General features: G+C 33.2%; 4 protein-coding genes across 8 annotated transcripts; 1 reads left to right on the top strand and 3 right to left on the bottom strand.

Moving 5' to 3' along the window:
* Positions 1-263: 263 nt before the first annotated feature.
* On the bottom strand, positions 264-6,643 carry LOC108196585 (uncharacterized). Of its 2 annotated transcripts, none has more exons than XM_017363927.2 (4): positions 6,431-6,643; positions 2,078-2,667; positions 1,143-1,318; positions 264-1,041 (listed from the first exon to the last, which is right to left on the bottom strand). In XM_017363927.2, exons 2-4 carry the CDS (start codon positions 2,660-2,662, stop codon positions 588-590), a joined length of 1,215 nt encoding a protein of 404 aa, XP_017219416.1. In that variant the 5' UTR covers positions 2,663-2,667; positions 6,431-6,643; the 3' UTR covers positions 264-587. The 2 variants fall into 2 exon arrangements, with proteins under 2 accessions (XP_017219416.1, XP_017219417.1); XM_017363928.2 differs by having other exon boundaries at positions 2,078-2,670; positions 6,431-6,576.
* Positions 6,644-7,323: 680 nt separating this feature from the next.
* Positions 7,324-12,889, bottom strand: LOC108193414 (protein WVD2-like 1). Its single transcript, XM_017360049.2, has 7 exons — positions 12,605-12,889; positions 10,153-10,616; positions 9,371-9,456; positions 9,173-9,263; positions 9,008-9,079; positions 8,767-8,877; positions 7,324-7,825 (listed from the first exon to the last, which is right to left on the bottom strand). Exons 2-7 carry the CDS (start codon positions 10,606-10,608, stop codon positions 7,529-7,531), a joined length of 1,113 nt encoding a protein of 370 aa, XP_017215538.1. The 5' UTR covers positions 10,609-10,616; positions 12,605-12,889; the 3' UTR covers positions 7,324-7,528.
* A 4,762-nt stretch (positions 12,890-17,651) lies between these two features.
* Positions 17,652-19,250, top strand: LOC108194913 (uncharacterized protein At2g34160). The gene is made up of 5 exons (XM_017361849.2): positions 17,652-17,933; positions 18,184-18,232; positions 18,461-18,523; positions 18,659-18,723; positions 18,840-19,250. Exons 1-5 carry the CDS (start codon positions 17,748-17,750, stop codon positions 18,966-18,968), a joined length of 492 nt encoding a protein of 163 aa, XP_017217338.1. The 5' UTR covers positions 17,652-17,747; the 3' UTR covers positions 18,969-19,250.
* Positions 19,251-19,587: 337 nt separating this feature from the next.
* Positions 19,588-23,881, bottom strand: LOC108193512 (probable CDP-diacylglycerol--inositol 3-phosphatidyltransferase 2). Of its 4 annotated transcripts, none has more exons than XM_017360198.2 (11): positions 23,746-23,877; positions 23,319-23,514; positions 22,936-23,020; positions 22,786-22,835; positions 22,001-22,040; positions 21,871-21,915; positions 21,728-21,793; positions 21,475-21,589; positions 21,337-21,393; positions 21,151-21,249; positions 19,588-20,030 (listed from the first exon to the last, which is right to left on the bottom strand). In XM_017360198.2, exons 2-11 carry the CDS (start codon positions 23,362-23,364, stop codon positions 19,971-19,973), a joined length of 663 nt encoding a protein of 220 aa, XP_017215687.1. In that variant the 5' UTR covers positions 23,365-23,514; positions 23,746-23,877; the 3' UTR covers positions 19,588-19,970. The 4 variants fall into 4 exon arrangements, with proteins under 4 accessions (XP_017215687.1, XP_017215686.1, XP_017215689.1 ...); XM_017360197.2 differs by having other exon boundaries at positions 23,660-23,780; XM_017360200.2 differs by having other exon boundaries at positions 23,319-23,491; positions 23,660-23,751.
* Positions 23,882-24,518: the final 637 nt, after the last annotated feature.

Genomic DNA, 24,518 nt, shown 5'->3' with positions numbered 1-24,518 from the left:
TTCAAGTAAAAGAGACCGTCATAACTTCACCACATTACAGAAAACTAATATGGCTGCACTGACACACACTTATCGGTTCCACAGGAACACACAGGTTTCAGATGCTTGATCAACCCCAGACAGTTAAAAACCAAAATCAGTTCAAACTACAGATAGGTATTAATCTATAATTTAAACATAAACTTTTGAAAAGAAGGCGCACTGGAGGTTTGACATATCCATTTCCCCGCAAAATTGCGCAAGGAATGAATTCGGTCATCAGGTTTATTTGGAATGATAAAGCAAATTTTCATAAAAGCATCCTCACAACTAGGCAGTCTCACACACCTCAAACTCAGGAGTCAGGAATCCTCTCAACCAGTAAAATTACCAATTGGATTCCATTTTTCTCTACAAACACTATCCGTCTGATGTTAATTAAGCGTTTTCCACCTTTTACCCAAACTATATCTACATTTATTTTAAGAAAGCAGAAGTCTCGCCAAACCATGGCAATTCTGTCCACAGAACAAGTCTTAAAAGTTTAATTCTTTTTACAGAAAGTAGCAGACCATACTGTGGTCCTAAAGGACCATCATTAACCCTTACTAGGCTGATGCCCATTCAAAGTACTGGCAGCGTGCACCTCTAGCTGCAGTCCAGTTTCCACACCCAAAAAAGCAGCTACCTTGCTTGGGGCCTGGCTTGCGAACCATGCCTTTGCTGCTCTTCACTCCACAGTAACAAAAAGGAGACAGCTGCATCATAGGCACATGAGCATCCTTCAGTTTCATAGGGTGATAAGGGGTACAGGGCAGGTTTTCCGCTGGATGCTTCCATGCCATCGAATATTCAGGTGACTGCTGCATCATGGAGTTTGTAATCGAAAATCTGTATCCCTTGCGCATGATGAGAGCAAGTAGTCGGGCAGTATTCTTGGCATCATCCAAACCACAGTGAGCACGACCTTGCCAAACCAGGCCAGCCATCTCAACCGCCTCCTTTAAGTTGCATCTCTTGTTACCAAAAACATCCTGGAATGGAACTTTCAAGTTGATCCAACTGTTCAAGCAGCAAATTCAGAGAGGCCCGCATATTTAATATTCCATAACAAATTACAATCAAAATTTATGTACTGTTATTTCTGCTAGAAACTCACTAACCGATCAAAGTAAGGAGGTTTGCGAATTTTTTTGTAGCGGCACTCAGATTCCAACATCACCCGGCAATCCCAGTTAGACCATGTAACCACAGTAAAATTAGTGCTTTTGATGCCCCTTTTCTCAAGCCATTTATCATGGCGGAGGAGAGCCTCACTTAAAGTAACACCTCTATCAACCTACACAAATAGGTAATATACAATTATGCTTATAAACTGCAGGAGCTTGAAATTGATACTAATCTATTAACAAATGCCCACAAACTAAACCAGAAACAAATGATGCAGGCAGTGATTTAAGACTTAAGAGCATTCCATGAAGGTAATAATATTTAACAAGCACAGGAAATTTTAATATCAAGTATAACATTACCTGTCGAGAATATATGGATAAAGATGTACTCCTAAATTTCTAAAAATACACATGAACAAATGACAGACTTCATCAAAATATGTCTCTACAGCGTCCAACTTCTGCTATCTACTACAATCGGCCAGAAGAAACTACTTTCACATGGCTCTACAGATTAAAAAAAAAAAAAAAGACACTTAAATCTCATATCTCTCTCTTTCTCTCATCCTTTTACATGAGTTCTCTTCTAGTTGTTGCTCTTCTCAAAAACTTTTAGCCCAAATCTGATGCATATTTTCTCATACAAATTTTTAACTTTGTTACTTCTCTTCCTACTCTATCCTTCTGTGTTTTTATAATACACACCAACGCTAGGAGACTAGTACATAACTCAAGTAGTTTATACATTAGTGCAGAGTAATAATTGTACTTCTAAAATGCCATAAACTACATAATGTGCTTTTATCCCCGAATTGCAATTGAATACGAAGATACACGTGATATATGCAAAGGAGACTATGTCCAACTGAAGAATGCAGTGTTAAGTCACATCGCACTAGGTAAAAAAAACACCTAACTATACAAACCTGAATTTGTTGGATTCCAGTCAGATCCTTGCAAAATTCACTCAACATCTGGTTGCAAGTTGGACGCACATAAGTTTGAAAGCAAGCTTCCAGTTGACCAGTCATGCTGCTTACTATTACCGAAGGAAATTCAATTATCTCTTGTGGATGAGGATTTTTGGCCTTGTCACATGTAGCTTCAAAATCAATTACCACAAAATAGTGGAAATCCTGAGGGAGAGGCTCGAATGGGTATGGGGGAAAGATATTGATAGGGACATGCTGGAATCGATTATCCACAGATACAGGATACAAATGCCCATCGAAAGCACTCATTTGACACAACTGCACATTGTTGGAGTCGGGATGGAACAACCAGGGGCTAATGTCATGTGGGTAATTATTTCCCTTGTAGCATGTGTTAGAAGATTCAACTAACTTGCTGTTCGGCCCACGGTCTGCTTTAACAACTTCAACACTCTGAGGAGCGTGACTTTCATCTTTGACTTCTACAGTTCCTTCAGGCTGATTCCCACTACACTGTAGAGTGTGTGGGTGTCCCTTACCCTGGAGGCCCACAGGGGATGCCTCACAGGACCTTTGCATTGTTTCTGCTTTCAGAGGGATCAAAACGTATACATACATTAGGCTCCTTTTCACAACATAAATAAAGACCATTGTTTTAACATAAAACACTATATTTGAACAAATAATCCAAGAAGATGACACACAGAACCAGTGAAACACGTGGATATGCAAATCGAGCATCCACTAATCTGTTACAAGGTAGAAACTAATTCGTGAAAAGCGCAATTGATGAATCTAAAAAAGAACCACCAAAGCAAATATTTCATTGTCCAACCAACAAACTCTATACCATTTTTCACAAGTTGAACTCTCAAAGACGGGAAGAAAAAGAATATTTGAAAAAGAATCCTCCTAATAACTATACAGTATTTAAATAATACTTCTCCAAAGTCTTTACCTGAAACCAAAGAGAAACAAAAAAAACAAAAGTTTTAAGCCATGCAGTATTATCAAGGGCCCTTAAGATACATATCATCACTGCTTAATTGACCAACACTTGAAGTCCACACGAAATTTTGAAAGAAAATGTGTTCCAAAGAGCCACAAACTATAGGACATCAACAAAATTTATTGAAGATGGCATCAACTTATTTCCGAATAATTGCTCTAATAGTCCTTTCAATTAATCTATTAAGTTTTAGCCACTTGAAAAGTACCTCAATCGCTCAGAGTAAGACCCACCTAGTGATTTTGACGACACTAATTTCAACACCAAAAAGTGGTTTTTCTTCCGAAAATGAATTTAGACTCCAACACATGACTTTCTGTCAAGGGATTTTTATTGCTATGATAGAACCCGTACTTCATTCTTCCTTCTCAGAGAAAGGAACATTTAACTTTATTTAAATTATGGAACCAAGTTACAGTTTGTATTGGTTCATAGGTTTTAGCTTGGCTTCACATTTTATTAATTCTTAAACAAAATTTTAACATATAATATAACAAACATATATCTGATGTCTTAATCCCTCAAATAAAAAAAAATTGCAATAAAATATTAATTTCAATCAAACAACATATTTTATAATTACTTACGTGCTTTGAAAAAGATATATAGTATCTTTGGTCTTTCTTAATAATTCAATTATCTTTTTCGAGTCATGTATGAAAGCATAACACAAAATCATGGGTGGGAACAGTAATAAGTACGGAACTAATGGATACCCGATCCATTCTAACGCGAATTATCTATTGTTGTAGATACATCTTAGCTCAACAATTGTGGTCTTTAAACCAAAAATTGCTTGAATCTAATAAATATTAAATAATGTATAAATATGACACGATTAAAACCCAAACTGAACCAAAAGCTGATGGTTTGGGTTTGGGTTTGGATAAGGATATGAATATTGGGTTTTAATCGGGCCCGGGCTTGGCATATACATCCTCATATGGTTTTCATGAAACCCGAACCGATTGTCATCTCTAATCATGAGATGAAATCTAGGGACAAAACATATAGATTGAAAAAAGTATAACAAATCGGACGGATATGCAATATCATGACATTTATCTAACATATCTAACATAATTTCTCTACTACCCCCACTTAATAAATTCTTTTTTACGAATAAAATCTTTGTTCTAAATTCTTCTTAGGAATAACATCTTATATGTACTTAATAAATATGTGTGTGCGATTGATTACACATTTGTTTACCAAAAAAGGATATTAGGATTTACGCTGGATTCCGTTGACCAGGGTGGATTCGGCAGATTCAAACCCTAGATGGCGAGGAAGAAATTGTTGATTGGGGTGCCATGGATAGCGGTAAACTTGCCAAGGGTGTTCCATTGCTTGTGTTGACATGAGTGGATTCAGACCCTGGTTGGTGATGGAACTTCCAGTAGCTGGATGACGAGGAAGAAATTTTTCATAGAGGTGCCATGGATAGCGGTAAACTTGCCAGTTGTTTTCCATTTTTTGTGTTGACAAGAGTGAATTCAAACCCTGGATGGGGATGAAATTGCCAGTAGATGTGTCATGGATATCTGGGAGGACTATATATGGGTGGTCCATATGTGATAATTTTGGATAACGATGGAATGAGGAATGCAAGGATTATTGTAGAAGAGTTGTGGTTCTTTTTTGTAACTGGTTTTTGACACGGAACCACATAACAAATATTCGAGATACAATAAAAAAAATTTGGCGTCACCCACGTGTTTCCCTTTTTGTATGTCGAACTATTTCCCCGTTGCTTTTCTTTTTCAATTACTTTCATTTGAGAATAGGGAGGAAAAAGAAAAATAAAAAGGAAAGGCGTATTCAACAAATTGAAGGCTTGGCTTGGGTTTAGATTTAAATTAAATATATTACTAAAAAGGATGGGGCTCTAGATCTAGAACAATAATTTTGTGCAAGGTGCTTAAATGAAATCTTGCGACTTGTAACAAAATTTTAAGAATTAATGTAAGTTTTTCTTAGTCGGTAGACCCATGACTTAAATCCAACGTGGGTCAAATTTAAATCTATGTGAATAGATGCCCATATGTAATACAATTTATATAGTTTGATCCGGTGTTGATGCCCAAATGTAATATACAATATAAACTATTTATGACATTCAAATTTTAAACTATATAAACTACACACTCCCACACTTTATTAATATTCTTTATTAATGTTACCACTACAATAATCTTTATGTACAAGATGACTATCTGTGTGTAATAAAATTGAATATCCTTGTGAACAAAGGGAAATCGTATATATAATAACTAAAATGTGTGTTGAATATATAAGTGACCCTTTCCCGGTTACGAGGACCAATTCCTAATACCGTTTCTTAGTCCAAATCCACAAAAAATAAAATAAGATCTGTTCTAGTTCTAGTATTTGAGTATTAACAATTTGGTTCACCTGTGGTTCCAAAATATTGTAATTCAGAATTCTGGTTTGGCCAGTTCTTCAAGAACCGAGAACTTGACTATATACATTCAAATGCAGTAAGTGCAAATTTATCTCCATATATGTTACATAGTGATTAAATTTCAAACAAACAAACCATAAAGAAGTAGAAGAAGATATAGAAGATTGTTTCGGCATCTCAGCTGAAAAGAATACAAAGATCAAAATTTTAATTTATATCGTTATTCGTTAGAAAGTCCCCTGATCAACCAAGGAGACAGCGCAAAATAGTAATCTGTCTTGGCACAACACAACAAGCAATTCTACTGAATTCCCCACAAAACACCACAAACAATACAGTTAACCTTTATCTCACAATTACCAGCTTCATTCATAATTACGATCCACAAACATATCTACACATAAATAACTCATGAAAGATAGTCTAAAATTCCATTATCATAGCACCACCTCCCTCAATATCACTCTAACCATATCTCAAATTTTCATCATCTTATATACACAAACATACTCACATCAATTCATTACCCTAAACTCAATCACATTAACTACAGAACCACTTCCCCCTCTAAATAAAAAAATACGGAACCAATTCCATTCCACCAGTGCCGAAACAAACAAAGCTTTCCAGGTCAAGACAAATAACATTACACAAAAATCCCTACTTTCACAATCCCGAAAACACAAACATTAATTCCAATTACACATCACCATTTCGCGCACACATTCATCAAATCACACACAAAACGACACGACAAGATATCGAAAACGGCAATCAAGCAAACAAAAAACAACGAAATCTGGGAACTTTAAAAGGCAAAAACAACAGATCTATACAAAAGACAAGCATAACATAGATTGAATATATATAATTGAATAATTAGAAATGAAAAATAGATGGGTAGAAAAAGCACCTAAATTTAATATTGATGCGGAGGATGCTTGTAGTTGAGAATAGAGATCATGATAAAGATGATAATCGCCGATAAATTAGAAGAAGCGGCCGGAAAAAGCTTCCCTCGTCGTCGTCGCCGCTGGTCTGTGGCGTGAGGTGAGTGATATGTATGTGTATATATAGTGTGGTGATAATATATATCTCCTTTAGTATTTTATATTACAGTATTATCAATATCTCATTGTAATATATTTGGTTATTTATGCATATAATCTAGTTAATATATGATCTTCTTATGTGTTTCTGATTTTAGAGTTTTCTTGAAAAAGTATGGAAAAGACCTTTTTTTTTCTTTTTTGACTAAATTTTATTGTTATTATGATTATATTGTATCACAAAATTTTAAACTATAGTCAATTATTATATTATTTTTTCATGAATTTTTGCACTTTTCTCGACAAAAAAGGGCCGGATATTAAAGTTTAAAATGTTCATTCGGTATATTTAAATTTTTATTGAATCGAAATAATGTATTTATATGTTCGAGTTGTGATAAATATGAGTGATATAATCAGTGTTATGTGACTAACAAACTATGGCTAAAATTTAAGATAACTGAACTATGGATAGTCACATTTCAGCTGGAGGCCGAAATTAGAGCCACAATATCATGAAGCTTTAGGAGACTTTTGGGTTAAAAGATTGTGACTGTAAAAACCTTAAAAGTTTGCAGTATTTAATCCTTTTCATGCATCTGTTAGAATATTGTCATTAGACAATTTTCTGTCTAATATGTCAGTATTATACATAAGTTGGCTTGTATAATCATGAAAGACAAATACAAGGTGGGATGCAATGTCTTATTGTGTTGCATCTCTTGTCCTATAGTGTCTTTATGTGTAATGGCTGTGCTAAAAAAAACAAGCTATGAGATTTAACAAATGAAGCACAATAGCACAAATTTGACTTTCAAAGGGTACATCTTACTATTTTATATAATAGGTGTCACTAGTAGTCTGCATTAGATATACACTCAAAAACTGACATGCTAGGATATTGTAAACAGAACAATAACAATTCCTAAAGTTTGACAGCCTTTCCTCGAAGAGCGGAAAGTTCATGATTCAACAGAAATGTCAGCAGCATGCTCTTCAGTGATCTTCTGAGGAGATGCTTTATGTTTTTCAGTTACAGGTTTAGTGTGATCCTTGACCTTGAAATTGCCATGCGTGTTCCTCACATTGATCTGATTCTTAGTTTTGATGTTGCTGGCAGTGTTATTAACTTCTCTGTAAGTGCCAAGGCTACGTCGATTGCCCTGGGGAATTGCTCCCTTCTCAGCTGGTGAATTTACAGCATCTCCGCAGCTCTTTCTCCGGGTAAAGTTTGGTGATTTTGGACGCGTCACTGGCAACTGGCACCAAACAGACTCGATAGTTAAACCATGTGTGTATGATAATGATAATTGTGGATTATGACATAAAAAATAGTAATAAGCTGAGGTAAATTAATTACCAAGGTAATTTATTCACATTTATATGCTATTCAATTAGAAACAAGTAAAACAGAACTAGATCTATCACAAGTTTATTCTTGATAATATTGAATGAACAATAACAAGCTTTCACATCAGATAAGCTGTACTCAAACTTCATAATTTAAGTCATACATGAATGAATACAATAAATACAATGTAGTTAAAGTATAAATTTAATAAGACATTATATCATATACCCCAAGGGCATCTATTTTTCGTTATTATCATTTAAGGGCATGTGTACCTCCAGTTTAATCTATTATCTCTGTATATATGTATTTCACATATCTACACATTTATATTTACTTGTAGACAGTATGATATAGGTCAAAAGAGAGAAGTGCATTTAATGTTAAAGGACATCAAGCAATCTACAGTTATCATTCTAAGAACGTAATATCTCCCTTTCCATATAGTGTGAGACAACTATCATCCCATTTGGTCACTATATTGTGGTAACTACAAATAAACATTTGATGGTAGACCATTCACCTTGGTGCAAATTGATTTATATCAGAAACCAATATTCAATAGTTTTACAATTAAATGGGTTGGAATTCTTAATATACCCTTCCAGCTCCATTTTTAGGGATATGGTAAAGACCTGGTGAATTATTATAATAAGCAGCTAAGAATTTCTCAACTCTTTTTGCTTATTTCTGAAAAACCTACTAAGTCTGTGTATCTATGTACTTGATAATATTATGCGGCAAGAGTGTAACACCTTAAGAAGTGGCAAGTATGATGCTATCATTTAAGCTTATCAAGGGAATGACTAGAGTATGAAAGTTGGCCTCTATAAAGTTCCACACTAATACCTTTTTAGGCTCAACCTTCGGTGGAGGTCCTTCATGATAAAAACTAGGAACTGGTTTTGCTTTGTATGCCATGCTCTTACGGAGCTGCTTAATTGCTGCTGCTTGCTCTTCCTAATTTAGACAATTTGGACACAGAAAAAAAAAAAAAGTTCAGTTGCTAAACCTTAGGATGATTGCATTAAGACATGCAATTAAGGTCCATGAATAGTTAACAAATATCATTCAAATAGGAGAAATTAACCTTCATCCGTGCTTCATATTCTCTCTTTTCTGCTTCCAGAGCTTTGTGTTTTTCCTCCAACATCTTGTAGAACTAAAAAAGCAGTTGCGTGGTAGTGAGTAACTAGGTGAAAAAATAATATGAATAGTTCGAGAAACATTGGAATTGTTTTAAAAATTATGTTACCTCTTTGCGTTTAGCAATACGCCCTGCAGATGAAAATGACGGGGCTACAGGAACGGTGACAGATCTGACTGTTCGAACGGAAGCTGCAGCACTGTGCATTGTTAAGGATAATTGTGTTTTCAAAATAGAAGATAAAACATGAAAATGATCAAGTGAGAAGTAATATAATAAAGATGCATGTCAAATTAAAAAGGATACGAGGAAGCCATTGACCAATTATCCTCATCATCGTAATATTTTCTATGATCTGGTTGCAGCTTCTTTGCAGTTGAGCGAGAAGGCACCTAATGAAATATCAATAATTTTCTTGTCAGCAACCCATCCATATACCAAAAAACAATGCGACCTAACTTGCAGAATTTACTTGCAAAACCACAGTATCTGTAGTAGTTCATTTAACCACACTTATTTTGGTAAATTTATTACAAGGAAATCTGGTTACTAATCTAAATTACTATCAGTAGAGCACTGGCTTAAGTGTGCAAATGTTGCAGGAAAGAACCAACAACATTGGTCAATTGCACTTCTCAATTCATGCATCAGCGTTCAGATGGTCTGCAATATAATTTTCAATTCTATCTATCAGGTTAGTAATCATAAAACATAGTCAACAAAATAACATTATACCTACTTCAATCAAAGAAGAACATAGGCATTTACGAGGAAGTAATAAATGAGCATCTTCAAGCTTAAACAAACTCCTTAGTCTCTAACATCAGTAGAAACTCGCTAAAATAATATATTTAATTTTTTTTAAGTCCCAACATAATAGACTCTGTATTTCTAAGCTTGATAAATTAATAATCTCAATAAATTAGAAAGGATCACTGATCCCAATTCTATTAATTATTGGAGGTTTATCTGTCTGACAACAGGACATATTTTCCCTTGTTTTACTTTTATGTCTTGTGAGTACAGAGTAGAGGGGGAGCACCTCTAGTAACTCAAACTTGAGATTATGACATAAAGATGATTTTTACCTCCAAGTCATCAGGCTTTTTGGGGGTATGTGAATCTTTGATTCTTGGTGAACATCTGAGATTAGGATATAATGTTGAACCCGAGGCTTGTGTCCCAGTCATATACCTAAATGATTGTGAAACTTTGGAGTTCATTTTAAAATTGTCAGAGCCTGAGGCAGGTTTAACAGGTGAGCGTAAGGTCTTTTCACTGGACTTCTGGGTGTCAGGTATTACAGATTTCTCCTCAGGTGGACCAACCTCACAGTTAATGTTTTTAACACCCAAGACATCTTGCTTCTCCTGGCATTCTTCATCAAGTAAATCCTTAACAGTACGATCCTCTACCACAATCTTTTTAGTTTCACTACTTTCAGTTGTTATTTGCGAGGCTGTATCATGAGAGGCGCCATTTAACTTGACGCCCTTAGCATTTTGCTTTTTATCAATACGGATACCCGTACCGTCTCTTCCCATCACGATACCTGAAATCAATAAATAGTATTACAATGCTTTAGCCAGAAATATATTATAAAACAACACTTTTATTCCATTTTATCTATGTATAAAAACATGTATGGAAGAACTTTAAAATATTTAAAATGCCAGAACCTGGGTGACTAGGAAATTAGGAAATTAGACACTATTATTTAACACTGTTAGCATTGGGCTCTAATCAATATGGGATACCTATTATGTGCCTGACCATCACGCATTCTGGCTGCGTTGAAACATTACAAGATATTACAAAGTTTATGCCAGATTATCCGGTTTATCTTTCACCAACATACGTGTATGTAAATTGTAAACAGAATCAGTGTTGTTAGAGGCATGCCTAATTGTGCAATTAATGGTGCTTAGCGATTAGGCGCTAAATAAAATAAAAAGACAGTCATACCCTAGAAAAGGTTAAAAGGAGAAAAAACCCACTTTAGAATTTCACCACTCAAATCTCAGCCGCACAACTCTTTTTCTCTCATCAAGTCTTCTAGTTGAAGAGGATGAAGAGGAAGAAAGAGAATTTGAGGTGGCGAAGATTGAGCTAGATAACACCGCAACTTTCAAAATAGAGAACCTCATTGATTAAGGCTTTTTTTGGCACTTCTATCATTTATTTATGCTCTTTGTTATGTTTGAATGTTAAGACTATGTTCACCATGACTTGTTTGTTAAATCTGTGAGTAACTGTGTTTTTAGCCAAAAGGTGCGTGATTACTGGCGCTTCTGGGTCTTGCGCTTGTTTAAAGTATGTGCCTTAAACAACACTGCATAGAATTAGACATATGCTCAGTTTTTGAAATTTATGCTCCGCTTAGCAAAGAATTAGGAAAGATAAAAAAAAAATCAAAATACAAATATATCATCCAAACTTTAAGCACCGATCGATAAATTATTGGACCCCAAAGACCTGCCTAAATTTCTCATATATTTAGTAGGTATATATTAAAAAAAAGTCAGGACCAAAGTATATTAAAGGAGAGAACTGGAAAACAAAAGGAAAGAAATAGGAGCACCATATCAGTCGTGCTTTACCCTTTCACATATGGTATAAGATCTAAAGTTTCTAAATCCTTTTAATACATCACCTAAAATTTGAAAGCATGATTAGGCAAGATAAAATCCCGCCAATATACCAGACTAAACCATGCAAGAAACAAAAACCAACATCCTTCTACAACATGCAATCATGATAGCCCAACCATCGATACTATACTATTAAAGGTAAAACATTAAAAGTTTTGGTCGGTATTTTGTCCACCTTTTTATTTTAAAACATATTTTTAACGGGTCTTTTGACAGACTTAATTGTTAAAAACTTACTATTTAACATGCCCAAAAGATATATATCAACCCAAACACCCCTATTAATTATTTAAAAATCTATATTAATTAAAAAAATGCATATTATTCTAATATAAATACATCTTCGAAATAAAATCAAATATAAAACATACATAATAAAAAAATAAATAATATAAGTCGACAAGGGTTATAAACTAGTACTATATGTTTGTTCAGAAAAAATGTGAACTTTCCTAAAAACTACAAAGTAGTGATTTGTATCTTGTGCCGCTGATCTACTTGTAGTAAAATCTTTACAAATTACTATTGTTATAGATTAAAACAATATCATTTTTTATGAGTTCACTTATACAAACTACAAAGTGTCGATTACATTCAACCGCAAAAAGTATTAATTTCATAGTTTATCGAGAGTGTCAATAGTCCTAATATATAAACAACAAAAAACTGTGAGGCTGTGACAGCCCAGAAAAAGTTTGTCAAGATTTCACACCCATATACTTACTTTTCAAGTATTAGGTAAACTGAACATTTCAAACAAATTCAGGTCGAAATTAAATTTAAACATGAGCAAACTCACATTTCAAACATAAACATTGCATATCAAACATAACAAAGACAGATCAAGAAACACAAGCAACAAAGCTAAAAAAGGAAAGATGGGTCTTACAGTATAGAGCTCCTTGTGTTCCGATCTGGTGAAGATGAGCTTAAGAAAGAGATGTAGAGCTATAATAACAGCAACAACGTGAACCCCACCTCTTGTTTTCTCTGAAATCACACTCTCTCTCTAGAAAATGGGTCTCCTCTCTCTCCTATTTTTCTTCAGTCTCTCTCTCTCTCTAATCTTGAAACCGTTAATCGTGCAGTATGGTTACTAATTTATAAATTTAGTAGTACAATACAGTACACATGAATCCACTATTTATGTCCGTGTTTATGTTGTTATTACTATAATAATCTGCCTGACCGGTCACCTGTGGACTCCTATATATTTTTTTTGTCAGGACTTTGGCATGTTTTTTAATTTAATATTTTCGATCTATAAGTTTTATGATTTTATGCTTTTACTAAGTGGGTGTTTGGCGCGGGCTTATAAGCCCGGCTTCTGAATTATAAGTTAGAAGCATTTATTTGTACCGTTTGTGTAAGAAGTCAAGAAGTACTTAAAAAAAGCTACAAATACTAGCTTTTGTCTCACGGCTTCTACTTATTTTCCAAACACTTTTATCACTTATAAGTCTTAACTTGCTTCTAACTTCTACTTCTCTTTTTTACTTTAAACAATAAGCACTTATTTTAACCTCACCCAAACGACCCCTAATTATAATATGTCTTATCTCAAAAAGTAATTTTTAAGTATATCCCATTTTCAGTTTAAGAGTATTTGTAATTTGGTGACTACAATTAAGATTCAAAATGTTAGTTATAGTTTTAAATTTATAAATAAGATATCAGAGATTTAATAATTTACAAGAATGGCTACATTTAAAAGTTATAAATTATTGGTCATATTTTATATCGAGTTTCCGAAAGGTGATCGTATGTTAATTTGAAATAGTTTATAAATAATATTCTAATAATGTTACGAAGAATTTTAATTTATTATTTCAAAATTAATGTATAAAAATACATAGTCAATTTTCGATTGTCGAGTTCATGTCTAAACTAATTTCGATTTAATAGCAAAGATATATTTCGAGTCAAGAATTTCCAAATAGATGGCTCAAACTCCATTCTATTTGAATACTTTAATCTCTCGATGAAGAATGTTGTTAGATATAATTGATGATTACTAATGTTCTTAAAGTTTGTTTTAGAACAGGAGTGATCAGTGTTTAAGCTGGAAGCTGATCAGAGTTTGCTAAAGTCTGATCAGAGTTTACATAGTCAAGACTCGTCAGAGTTTACACGTGGAAAGAGCTCAGAAGCGGATATACTTCAAGGAAGGATAGAAGCGGAGGAGTGATTTGCAGACTATGGAAACTAAACAGAAAACAGTAGCAATCTTTGATTGATAGAATACATTGCTGTTATAGGATATCAAATCAGAGATTGATTTTGTAACTGTGTCTATATAAACACAGATTAGGGTTACTCTATATGAGTTGAGTTATCAAGTATATTTTACAGAACCCTAGCAGCTCTTAGTGATAATATATAAATCACTGAGAGAGTTTTTGTAACCGATCAAGCTTTGTGAATAAGAGTTTACTGCTTTCAATCTCTTATATTGTCATACTGTGTTATTGATTGTGTTCACTATATCAACTTATATAGTGAGTTTATAGGACCTAACAAATGTTGTTCGGAAAAATTCTTTAAATATGATAAATTTTTCATTTGAGAATGGATTTTTATATATATATATAGGCAAGTGTTCAAATACAAACTACTTAGTGTACAAACGTACAAACAACCACTAAATGACTTGAACAGAATCACTAAATAATTGAACAGAATCACTAAATCTACCAGGGTCTGATGGAGAGAGACACGATTGAGGGAGATGAGAAAAGTAGTGGTGAATGTATGTGTGTATGACACTGGTCGGTGAGCGAACAACCAGAGAGAGAGAGAGAGCCGCTGGCAGTGGTGGTGGTTGGTGGTGGCGGGTGGTGAGAGAGAGAGGTGCTGGGCAGTGGTGCTGGGCGTGGTGGATGGTGGAGAGAGAGAGTGGCGCTGGGCAGTGGTGGTGGTGATTGTGGTGGCGGGGGTGATGTATGTGTGTATGTATTTGTTAAATTAAAATCTGCTAATCACTAAATATTATTATCATAATCACTGGTTTGTACGTTTGTACAGTAAAGAGTTTGTACTGGAGTAAGACCCTATATATATATATGTTCATCGATATCATTTTTTAATTTAACAATTCATAATTTATCCTACAATATTGTTATAATATTTATTTTTTATATTTATTAAGTTATTGGAACACAATCAATTATTAAAATTTTATGTAAATTATAGTTACAGATTTATAAATGTTAAAGTGTAAGAGCATCTCCAACGCAAGTCGCATGTTAGCTTTAAAATCTATGTGTCAGCCCATAAACCTAATATGTAAAAAAAACATCACTCCAACGCAGACGCCTGTTAGCAATATTTTTAGATGCCGAGAATTAAGCACGCTATATTTGCTGAACCAAAGTCTGTCATATATATCATATCCACATCATTTTCTTTTAAAATTTAACTCAAAAAAAATTTACACTTGCTCCAACCTATATGTCTATATTATATTATATATGTATTATAATATTATAATTCTATTATATATATTTGTATAACTTTTTAATTTTATAATTTAATCTAATGTATTGTTAAGTGTAAAAATATTTATAACAAATAAATAATATAATAAAAATAATATAATAAAACTAATATAATAACTTATATAGTTATTTAACATTAATTATGATTTTTTAACAAAGAAAATTAGTAAATGTTTTACATGATACAAGTAATTTTTGTTACTTAGTTTTTTTAAGTTTTTATTATTATAATAGTATCAGTATATATGTTTTTATTAGTTATATTTTTTATTTTCATCTATATTAAATAAAAAAATTAATTAACTTCTTATTTTAATTCTTTCAAACCCGTTTTATCAAAAGATAATTAGCTTAAAATCTTTAGCACTAACTTTTATTCTTACCCTTCTAAATTTTATTTTATTTTTATTTAAAGCATATAACATTCTACCTAAATCATTTTTATAATATTTAAATTGAAATATTTAAGGTATTATTATTATTATTGCAAGTATAGATGTATTATTTATTTTTTTTACAAATAATATTGTTATGTGAAAATGTTACTTTAATTTCAATCAAATTTTTTAAAATTATAATATAATAATATAAAAATGTTAAATATTATAATTGATCATTATCTATTAAAGATATTATTATTTTTTCAATAATATAGAATAAAAACTAAATAAATTATTTTATTGTATATTTATAATTAACATTTAAAATAATATTTTGAATATAGCTAATGGTTTTAGCTAATACCCATTGGAGCAAAATTCTTTACAGGCTCAAATTTTTTTTAGCTGATGATGTTTTTAGCTAACAGTTTCATCTTTAGCGTTGGAGATGCTCTAACGAATATTAAAACTGAAAGAAAATCTTAACACCAATTTGTAATTTGGTAATTAAAACAAATATTTTGAAATTCGATATAATTGTACGTGTTCATCAAAATGTGATTCGATATCTAATTTTGAGATCCATGTGATTTCTAAATTATACTTACTTCGGCACATCGCTTAGCACAGTTCATCCTCGGCTTCGGAATAGAATTGTTTAATAATTCTATCTTTAGAGTGTGAGCTCTGCACAAGTAGCCATCTTGATTTTTGAGATGTGTTTGGTTTGAGGTTCAAAGATATGTCACTTTCTTTCTTGAGATCAATTAGCTTGAAGCTGTTTGTTTGCAGAGATGTTGTTGTATAAAAATTTTGACTTTAAATGTTGAGTTCTGGATAGTGAAGTTTTGGTGTGAACTTTGGATAGTTTTATCACTTATTCTCAATTCATTCATAGTTTCAAATACCTTAAAATATAATAATGAGAAATATATATATTCACAAATGGGTTAATTATCAAGTTGGTCATTGAAGTGGGCTTAATGTATCAAGTTGGTCACTGAACTCAAAACGGTATCAAGATGGTCACTGAAGTGGTCATAAATATGAAACAAGTACCTTGAAATATGAGTTCAAGCACTAAAAATATTATTTATAAAGTTTTACATATTATTTTTAAATGTTACCAAAACCAAGTAAAATGTTATGATTTCTAATAATTATGACATAAAATTTAGATTTTATCAAATTTATTTATTATTTATTTTTAACTAAAACAAAGAAATAACTATATAATAAAATATAAATAATAAATAAACTTGATAAAATCTAAATTTTTTGTCATAAATATTAGAAGTCATAACCTTTTACTTGGTTTTGGTAACATTCAAAAATAATGTGTAAAACTTTATAAATAATATTTTTAGTGCTTGAACTCATATTTCAAGGTACTTGTTTGATATTTATGGCCACTTCAGTGACCATCTTGATACCGTTTTGAGTTCAGTGACCAACTTGATACATTAAGTCCACTTCAGTGACCAACTTGATAATTAACCCATTCACAAATATTTCATGTTCAATATTAAGTCAAATTAGTGATCACTATTGGACTGGTGTAGTGTGTATAGATTTATCATTTTGAACTACTCTCAATTCATAACTTCATAACTTCAAATATAAATAAAAATATTCACAAATACCTAATGTTCAATATTCACTCTATGTTAAATTAGTAACCACTTCTAAAATACTTATAATTACTCTCGATTTATTTAATAATTTCATGATTTTATTTTAGTAACTAATTTAAAATTGCAAATCAAACAAGTAATAATAATGCACAAAACTGCCCAACATGTAAACATCGCTTCCTTCTCGTTCGAGTTTTATATGAATTGATTCTTAAGTAAATAGTAAAAGAAAAAAAGAAAAAGATAGGAACAAGAATTAAAATGTATAGATCTTTTTCCGTAAATATGTTGAAAATGAAAAGCATTTAAATATATAAAAAGAGTCCTCTACATTTGTGTTCCTACACCCATTTGTTGGGGCCTGGGGGCTTAACTGCACAATCCTCTGTAATAACTAACATAATGCAACAACGGCTCTACTTGTTTTTCGAGGGTATTTACGTTCAAATTGATCATATGGAGAAGACAAAAATGAAGAAATAAATTAAGTGAAAAGGTGTTTATTGTTTTAAAGAACAAACATGACGACTGAAACTGTTAATGTAACAACTGTTACTGCCAATGGTAATGCTAATGTTAATACTGCGACGACGATGACAACGACGACAACGACGAGTTTAGGGAAAAACACAGAAACACAGAAGAAAAACAGGATACAGGTCTCCAACACCAAGAAGCCTCTTTTCTTTTATGTCAATCTTGCTAAGGTACATTGTCACTCTTAGTCATTTTCTTGTCTTCATAATTTCATGGATCAAAACGGTTTATATTTTTCTTTCCTGTCATGCTTCTTCACGTGTTTCGCTGAATTTGAAATTGAGATGTTAAAAATAATATTGTGGGAGTTTCATGAAAGATGCAAATAGTTTGATTATTCTGCAAATAATTATCTGTTATTGCTACTTCAATTCTAGGATATTTAATTTTATTTTGCATTATCTTTCGACACGAATGCAGAAATACATACAACAATACGAAGAGGTTGAACTTTCGGCTTTGGGCATGGGTACTTATCTTTCTTCTACTTCTATGTATTATCTTTTATAATTAAACACACTCACACACATATTGACAAAGGTCGGACCCTCTATTTCCGGTAAACAGAGCGAGACGATACAATCGGACTAAAATGATAGGTCACTTTAATACACTTCGAAATAAAATAAAATATTTTCACTTTCACAGCACACACCAACAAGGGTAACATACTGAAATGAACCTGCTGCATTTGCAGCTATAACTACTGTTGTTACAATTGCTGAGATCCTCAAGAACAATGGTCTAGCCATTGAGAAAAGTAAGCATCTCAGTTTTTATTTCTAGGATTATTTTTTTCTCCATATTTCCCTATCACAGTATTTATCCAAAATTCATTCCTGATTATCAAAGTTATGTAAGTATTTGTATACTAATATATTATTGGGATGAATAGAGGTTGTCACATCCACAGTTGCAATGAAAGATGAGACCAGGAACAAACAAGTTCAGAAAGCCAAGGTGAGGAAATACTCACAGTTCTCTTAGTTTAACCTGTTCTTTAGATTCCATATAAAAGATTTAAATTCTTTCCTAGTTTTTGATAGATCAGTCTTTACCATACATGCATTGCACAGATTGAGATTGTGCTGGGAAAGACAGATAAGTTTGACAGTCTGATGACGAACAACACAGCTTCCGCGGCTGCAGCTGCTACGGATCAGCCAACAGCTGCAGGGACACAGAAGGATCAAAAGAATCAGTAGAAGCCTTCAAGGCTGCTTCTTGTAGACTTGTAGTATAATGTGTTTATAACTTTTCGTACCTGAAGTTTCGTTAGGTGCAGGCGTAGTTAGTTCTTTCTGGTTCAAGCTCGAAACTGCTGCTGCCATGCATATGTGAAGACAACAAGATGTTCTTGATGGACAAGTGGTTGCTAGCTCATATCAATGTATATACAAGTCGTGAAGTTATAGTTTTTAAGATTAGTGTATGCCTGTGTGATGATTACTATTCAAATAATATTCAAGAAGTTTATGGTTCGAACATTTTTTGCTTGATCTGCTTGATCTGAACTTCAAATATCTACAATCTTGCATCTCTTCTGGGGATATGTTTTTTTTTTCTTTTAGTCGAAACACGGGGAATTTTGGCGGCTTACAATTGTGTCAGCCATCATCCCAAATTAAAAATCAAATCATATGAGCCACATGGAGCAAATTGAATCATTTTTATCAGGTAAAAGATAGAGAAGCCAAATGAAAGTAAACCAGACTGCCTGCTCCATATTGCTGCGAAAATATATAAACATGCCTGAGGTCTAACTTTTTAAATTTCCACTGATCAGTTCACGAAAATTCTACTTAGATTCCTATGGAAGAAAGAAACAAGGAAAAATGATACATTTCCATAAGACTACGACGATGACGACAATGAAGGATTAGAAATTCATTTTTCATCCACTAATTTTAAACATCCAGATTATCATGTAATTCCTTCCAAAATGCTGTAATGAGTAATCCTTGGCTATACAAGAAATATATTCCTGACAACTCTGACGTGCAGATAATCATGACAAAACTTGACAGTAGGAGAGAGTATGATACACCAGCAAGCCAGATTTACCAAATATACACAAGTACAGCCACTTTCATGCAAAGCAGGTACAACTGGAACCCCGTCTATGTTTAACTGAGTGGAAACTCGAGTGACCAAGGTAAGTACCAAATAGTAAAGTACATTGCAGAGCAACCTTCTCAAATCCCAAACTAGTCCTTCTGTTTCTTGTTGATATCGTAAAGGACACATAAATCAGCAGCGGTCTTCATCTGAAATAATGAGAAATGATTGTCAACAGTTTCATAAAGGTTGGAGAACAGATAGGGCAGTTGGGACAAGACCTACATATATAACCATCTCCATTACACTTTTAAGGCAAGATACAGCAAAACATAAGATAACATTCCACCAGTGTAACTGATTAGGCTGGTCATTATACAAATTACAAACACACTAGGGCTTGTCAGGATTCTCTAATATTCTTATAAATAAGTCCTACAAGTAGTTTAAACAAGTGATTACAATAGTCATAACGCCTGAGTTAGTTGATAAGGTCAATAAACAGTCAATGATGTACTAATAAATTGAGTGATCTCTCTCCCTTCCTCGATAATCATGGTAATAGTTATTTGTCTTGCAAATATTTTACATTGATGAATTGATAAGTATTTGATAAATCCAGCGAATTATTTGTGTTTATACCAATACTGTGCGGAGATAGATTCTATCCTAACCCTGTCCTTGTCCTGTGTCACATTTTTAATCTATCCAAGTCGAAGATATTTCTACATCGATTCAAAAGGATAAGTGAAACACATCTTGCCACCAATATTTTTGATCTGATATGGCCAGACACAAGGTCTGATTGCATATCACAAAATCAGGTGGAGCTCTTATTAAATAATATTACTATATATTAATATCCTACTAGAGCACACTGATACCCCTTCAGTCAGCCAGTCAATTAATTAGCTGACCCAGTGATTTTCAAAACACTGGTTGTAAATATTTACATACACATTAAGCATCCAAGAATATAAATTTTTCACAATATACAGAGAGTAATTATATTCACAAAAAGTAACAAGATATCCAGCAGATATTATCACTTTATTAAGCATATCCACAAAAATTAACAAGCTATCCACCAAATATTATCACTTTATTACCCTCTTGACCTACACCTCATCACCTGTGACCAACCAATAAACGTTTAATCAAAGTAATATTCAACAAAACTTGGAACTTGCAATTCAGTCCAGATTGATATATTCTTCACTTTCCAAATTATACAGTGAAAAGGATAAAATTTCATTTCCATAAATTCACATTACAACTAAGCACCTTATGCTCACACAAGACCGTTACAGTCCAGATAGATTATAGTACCTGTATGACATTGATGGATTGCTTAATTGCCCATCCAAATAGAAGAAACCCCAGAAGAATGGAGTTTAGTAAACTTTGTTGAGCGGCACCCACAAGTACCTAAAGGGGATGATTACGCAAAAGACGATCTTTCTGTAAACTACTCAAAACCATAAGAATTAAATGATCATTAATACTAAACCTTACTTCAGTTATATTTTCAGTCTGGTTGTTCGCGAGAAGGAACAATGTTATGTAAAGAGCCTGCAGATCCAAACATTCAATTTATGCAACATGACATTTCTAAGCAATTATTATAATGAAAAAGCCTGCAAAGAAACTCACTTCACAGGCAACACAGCAATAAGCCATGAACATCCTATGTCTGTAGTATGCCCTAAATAGCCAACTAGTGCTGTCTTTGACATCTTTATGGCTAGCTTTTCCCACCAAGAAAGTACTGCAATTATGAAATGGTTATGTTATGGAAATTCTCTAGAAACATGCTCGATCAATGACAGTCAAAAGACATAGGTATAGAATTCAGACAATACATGCTAACATTCTAATATATAAAGAAGTAAGAATGAAAATATACCTATACATTTGCAACCAATGGCTTGCGATATCTAGAGCAAGCAATGACATGAAAACAAAGCCAGGCCTGGAGAAAGAAGGCAATCATTCACATGCAGCTCCATTGTTCAGCACTACTAAAGTTACATTATAAACTACACAAACCTGTAGACCTGTGAGAGAATAACTAGTAGGCAAGCTGTACTAATCCTGCAAAAGCAGAGATAATTTTTAAGCTTCAAGAGAAGTAAATGGAATGTCAACCAAGAGACAAGGAAGTTTTATCGAAAATCACCTATCTGTTACCATATCCAAAACAGCTCCAAAGGTAGAAACTATACCAGAAAAGGGAACAAAATCAATTATATGTTCCACAACCCTTCTTATATATTATCATCATAATAAAGGAGGTATATGTATTAAACATGTAGAGACCCTCTATTCATTTAACATATCTGCTAAATTAAGATAATTTGACCATAAAAAAAAAGGGAGAAGTAAACAATGAAGTTAAATATCTACACTATAATCAGCTTTCTACCATCTCCAAGCAAAGTCATTTCTCTAAGTCCAATGTCGCGGTGGTTTAGCTGTGGGCCCTAGCAAGAGTTACAATTTATCTTTTAATAGTAGCATATATTTCAATCTATTTTGACCACTGTTGTGGCTGCTCTAGTTCTCCTCAATTTTATTAGTGCCAGCACATTAATTATACCTTGTGCAAGTCGATATTTAGGCCTTTAACTAATCATATACTGATATTAAAAAAATAAGACGTTAAAACCAAAATCACACTCACGAGTAAGGAGTGGTGAAAATAGATAGGGTTGGAGAGTCACAGTCTTTCAAATCATGGTCTGCTAAAATTCCTTCTTCCTACACTAAAGATTCAGGTCTCGGGAGAGAGAGGGCAGATACATGTCAAAAACTTGGAGTGGGTCAGTTGCAAACCTTTTTCATTGGTTATAACAATGTATCAATTGTTCCTGATCTTAATTTGGGCTCTAGCTTCATATATACCTATATCTAAACGGCATACCATGTAATATACCATGCATCAAGATTTAGACATCACTGTACCTTGGTTAAATTTGCGGGCAAACCAACCATCCAGTGCATCACATACAAAGCTTCATCAACAAATATTGGATTAAATTACATTCATGCAACCGAAAATACTAGGAAAGTACATAGACAAATACAAAACTATTATAGAACATACTCTCTTACCTGATGAAGTAGAGAAGTGAGAAAAGCTTTCTGTCAGAAAAGCATATGGCAAACGCAAATATATTCATCAAAATTCTTATGTATCCTGCATAACCACAAGCATGACAAAATCACCTCCCAAACAACAGAGAAATCGAAATATAAAGAATAAACTAAACCTAAATTGAACCACTTGTGTACATAATTATAACATTTTTGCCAATTTATTTTCGATTTTCACATCATCTTAACGAATCAACTATCAATCCCATAACTAATCATTGACATTCAATAAAATAAAACTTACTGTAACTACTAATGTAGGAATAGCATGCCAAATTAATATGAAACCTTCGTATTACAAAAAAGAAAACTCCGATTATGAAGTCGAAAAAGTAACATACCAATGATATTGGGAATGTAAAGATACACAGTGATTGTTCGAGCCATAGCTCCAAATTAAAGCTCAAGCTCGATACAATTCCGCCTCGTAAACTAAATCACAACACTCCGCGATCCAGATACCGCAACAAACTCGAATCAACTCCGCTCCAAAACCTCTAAAGTCGCGCAAACACTAATTACGAGAGAAAAAACACACTGCAACAATCAATAACACAAGCAAATAGAGAAATGAGCACGAATATCACAAAACAATCACTCAAAACCCTAGAAATTAAACACGAGTGAATGCAGAAACAATTGGCAAGCGAAAAGACGGGAGATGAGTAAGATAAAACAATACAACACGGCAATCGAGAAGAATAGAATCGATGTTGCTTCGTAACGAAGAGATGAATCTACAGTGATTCACAAGCAATATATATCTACCTGGTGACGATAATTAATTAATCAGTGTTATAAAAGAGATCTCATTTCTGTAGTGTAATTGTACGTATTAATCAAACGAAATAAAAAATTAAGAGCAGTTGTGGAGGACTTTGAATTTTTTACTCTGCGTCCGCACTGGGGGCGTACACGGTTTCGTAAAACCGACCAAACCAACCCGAACCGATCACTTTTCGACCGAACCAACCCGAATTTTTTTAACCCGATATGTATTTGGTTTAAAAAAATATAAACCCGATTTAATTGGGTTGGTTACGGGTTTGAATATTTTTAGGCCGAACCAAACCAACCCGAATAAAAAATAAAATATTTCAAATATTATATATATATATGCATAGCCCAGCACCCCGAATATATTTTAAATATATCATGTTGTCTAAATTAGTGATTAGTGTTACAAATATATGATTATTGTTCACCAAATGGTATATCTTCTGCAATGTTTCGGAAGGTAAAGTTTCTTAACCTACCCCAGAAAATTTATTATAAAATATTTAAGTTACATGTTTCAGTTTTATCAGAGTAGTCTGATGTGATTATACTGGTACGCACAGGGGAGTAAAGAGTTGAGCATCAGTTTATAATATTTATTAACTCAACCAAACCGAACCAAACCGAAGTACTACAAATTGGTTTGGATTACAAATTTATACGGTCTGGGTTGGATTGAAATTTTGAAAACCCGACTTAATTGGTTTGGGTCGATAAATTCCGTCAACCCGTCCAACCCGAACCGTGTACACCCCTAGTCCGCA

The sequence above is a fragment of the Daucus carota genome, chromosome 7 (assembly GCF_001625215.2).
Source record: "Daucus carota subsp. sativus chromosome 7, DH1 v3.0, whole genome shotgun sequence".
NCBI lineage: Eukaryota > Viridiplantae > Streptophyta > Magnoliopsida > Apiales > Apiaceae > Daucus > Daucus carota.
This window is presented reverse-complemented; position numbering and strand designations above follow the sequence as displayed.

What these genes read in the sequence shown, in the direction of transcription:
- LOC108193512 (XM_017360199.2), bottom strand. Translation starts at nt 23,364, where the DNA reads ATGGCTCGAACAATCACTGTGTATCTTTACATTCCCAATATCATTG. An exon ending in TCACTTCTCTACTTCATCAG is followed by an intron (nt 22,836 to 22,935) that starts GTAAGAGAGTAT and finishes TTGTTGATGAAG; the next exon opens with CTTTGTATGTGATGCACTGG. An exon ending in ATTGCTGTGTTGCCTGTGAA is followed by an intron (nt 21,394 to 21,474) that starts GTGAGTTTCTTT and finishes TTGGATCTGCAG; the next exon opens with GCTCTTTACATAACATTGTT.
- LOC108193414 (XM_017360049.2), bottom strand. Translation starts at nt 10,608, where the DNA reads ATGGGAAGAGACGGTACGGGTATCCGTATTGATAAAAAGCAAAATGCT. An exon ending in AAAAGCCTGATGACTTGGAG is followed by an intron (nt 9,457 to 10,152) that starts GTAAAAATCATC and finishes ATATTTCATTAG; the next exon opens with GTGCCTTCTCGCTCAACTGC. An exon ending in CGAAGGTTGAGCCTAAAAAG is followed by an intron (nt 7,826 to 8,766) that starts GTATTAGTGTGG and finishes GTTTGGTGCCAG; the next exon opens with TTGCCAGTGACGCGTCCAAA.
- LOC108194913 (XM_017361849.2), top strand. Translation starts at nt 17,748, where the DNA reads ATGACGACTGAAACTGTTAATGTAACAACTGTTACTGCCAATGGTAAT. An exon ending in ACTTTCGGCTTTGGGCATGG is followed by an intron (nt 18,233 to 18,460) that starts GTACTTATCTTT and finishes CTGCATTTGCAG; the next exon opens with CTATAACTACTGTTGTTACA. An exon ending in AACAAGTTCAGAAAGCCAAG is followed by an intron (nt 18,724 to 18,839) that starts GTGAGGAAATAC and finishes TGCATTGCACAG; the next exon opens with ATTGAGATTGTGCTGGGAAA.
- LOC108196585 (XM_017363927.2), bottom strand. Translation starts at nt 2,662, where the DNA reads ATGCAAAGGTCCTGTGAGGCATCCCCTGTGGGCCTCCAGGGTAAGGGA. An exon ending in CTGGAATCCAACAAATTCAG is followed by an intron (nt 1,319 to 2,077) that starts GTTTGTATAGTT and finishes CTATTTGTGTAG; the next exon opens with GTTGATAGAGGTGTTACTTT. An exon ending in AAACCTCCTTACTTTGATCG is followed by an intron (nt 1,042 to 1,142) that starts GTTAGTGAGTTT and finishes CTGCTTGAACAG; the next exon opens with TTGGATCAACTTGAAAGTTC.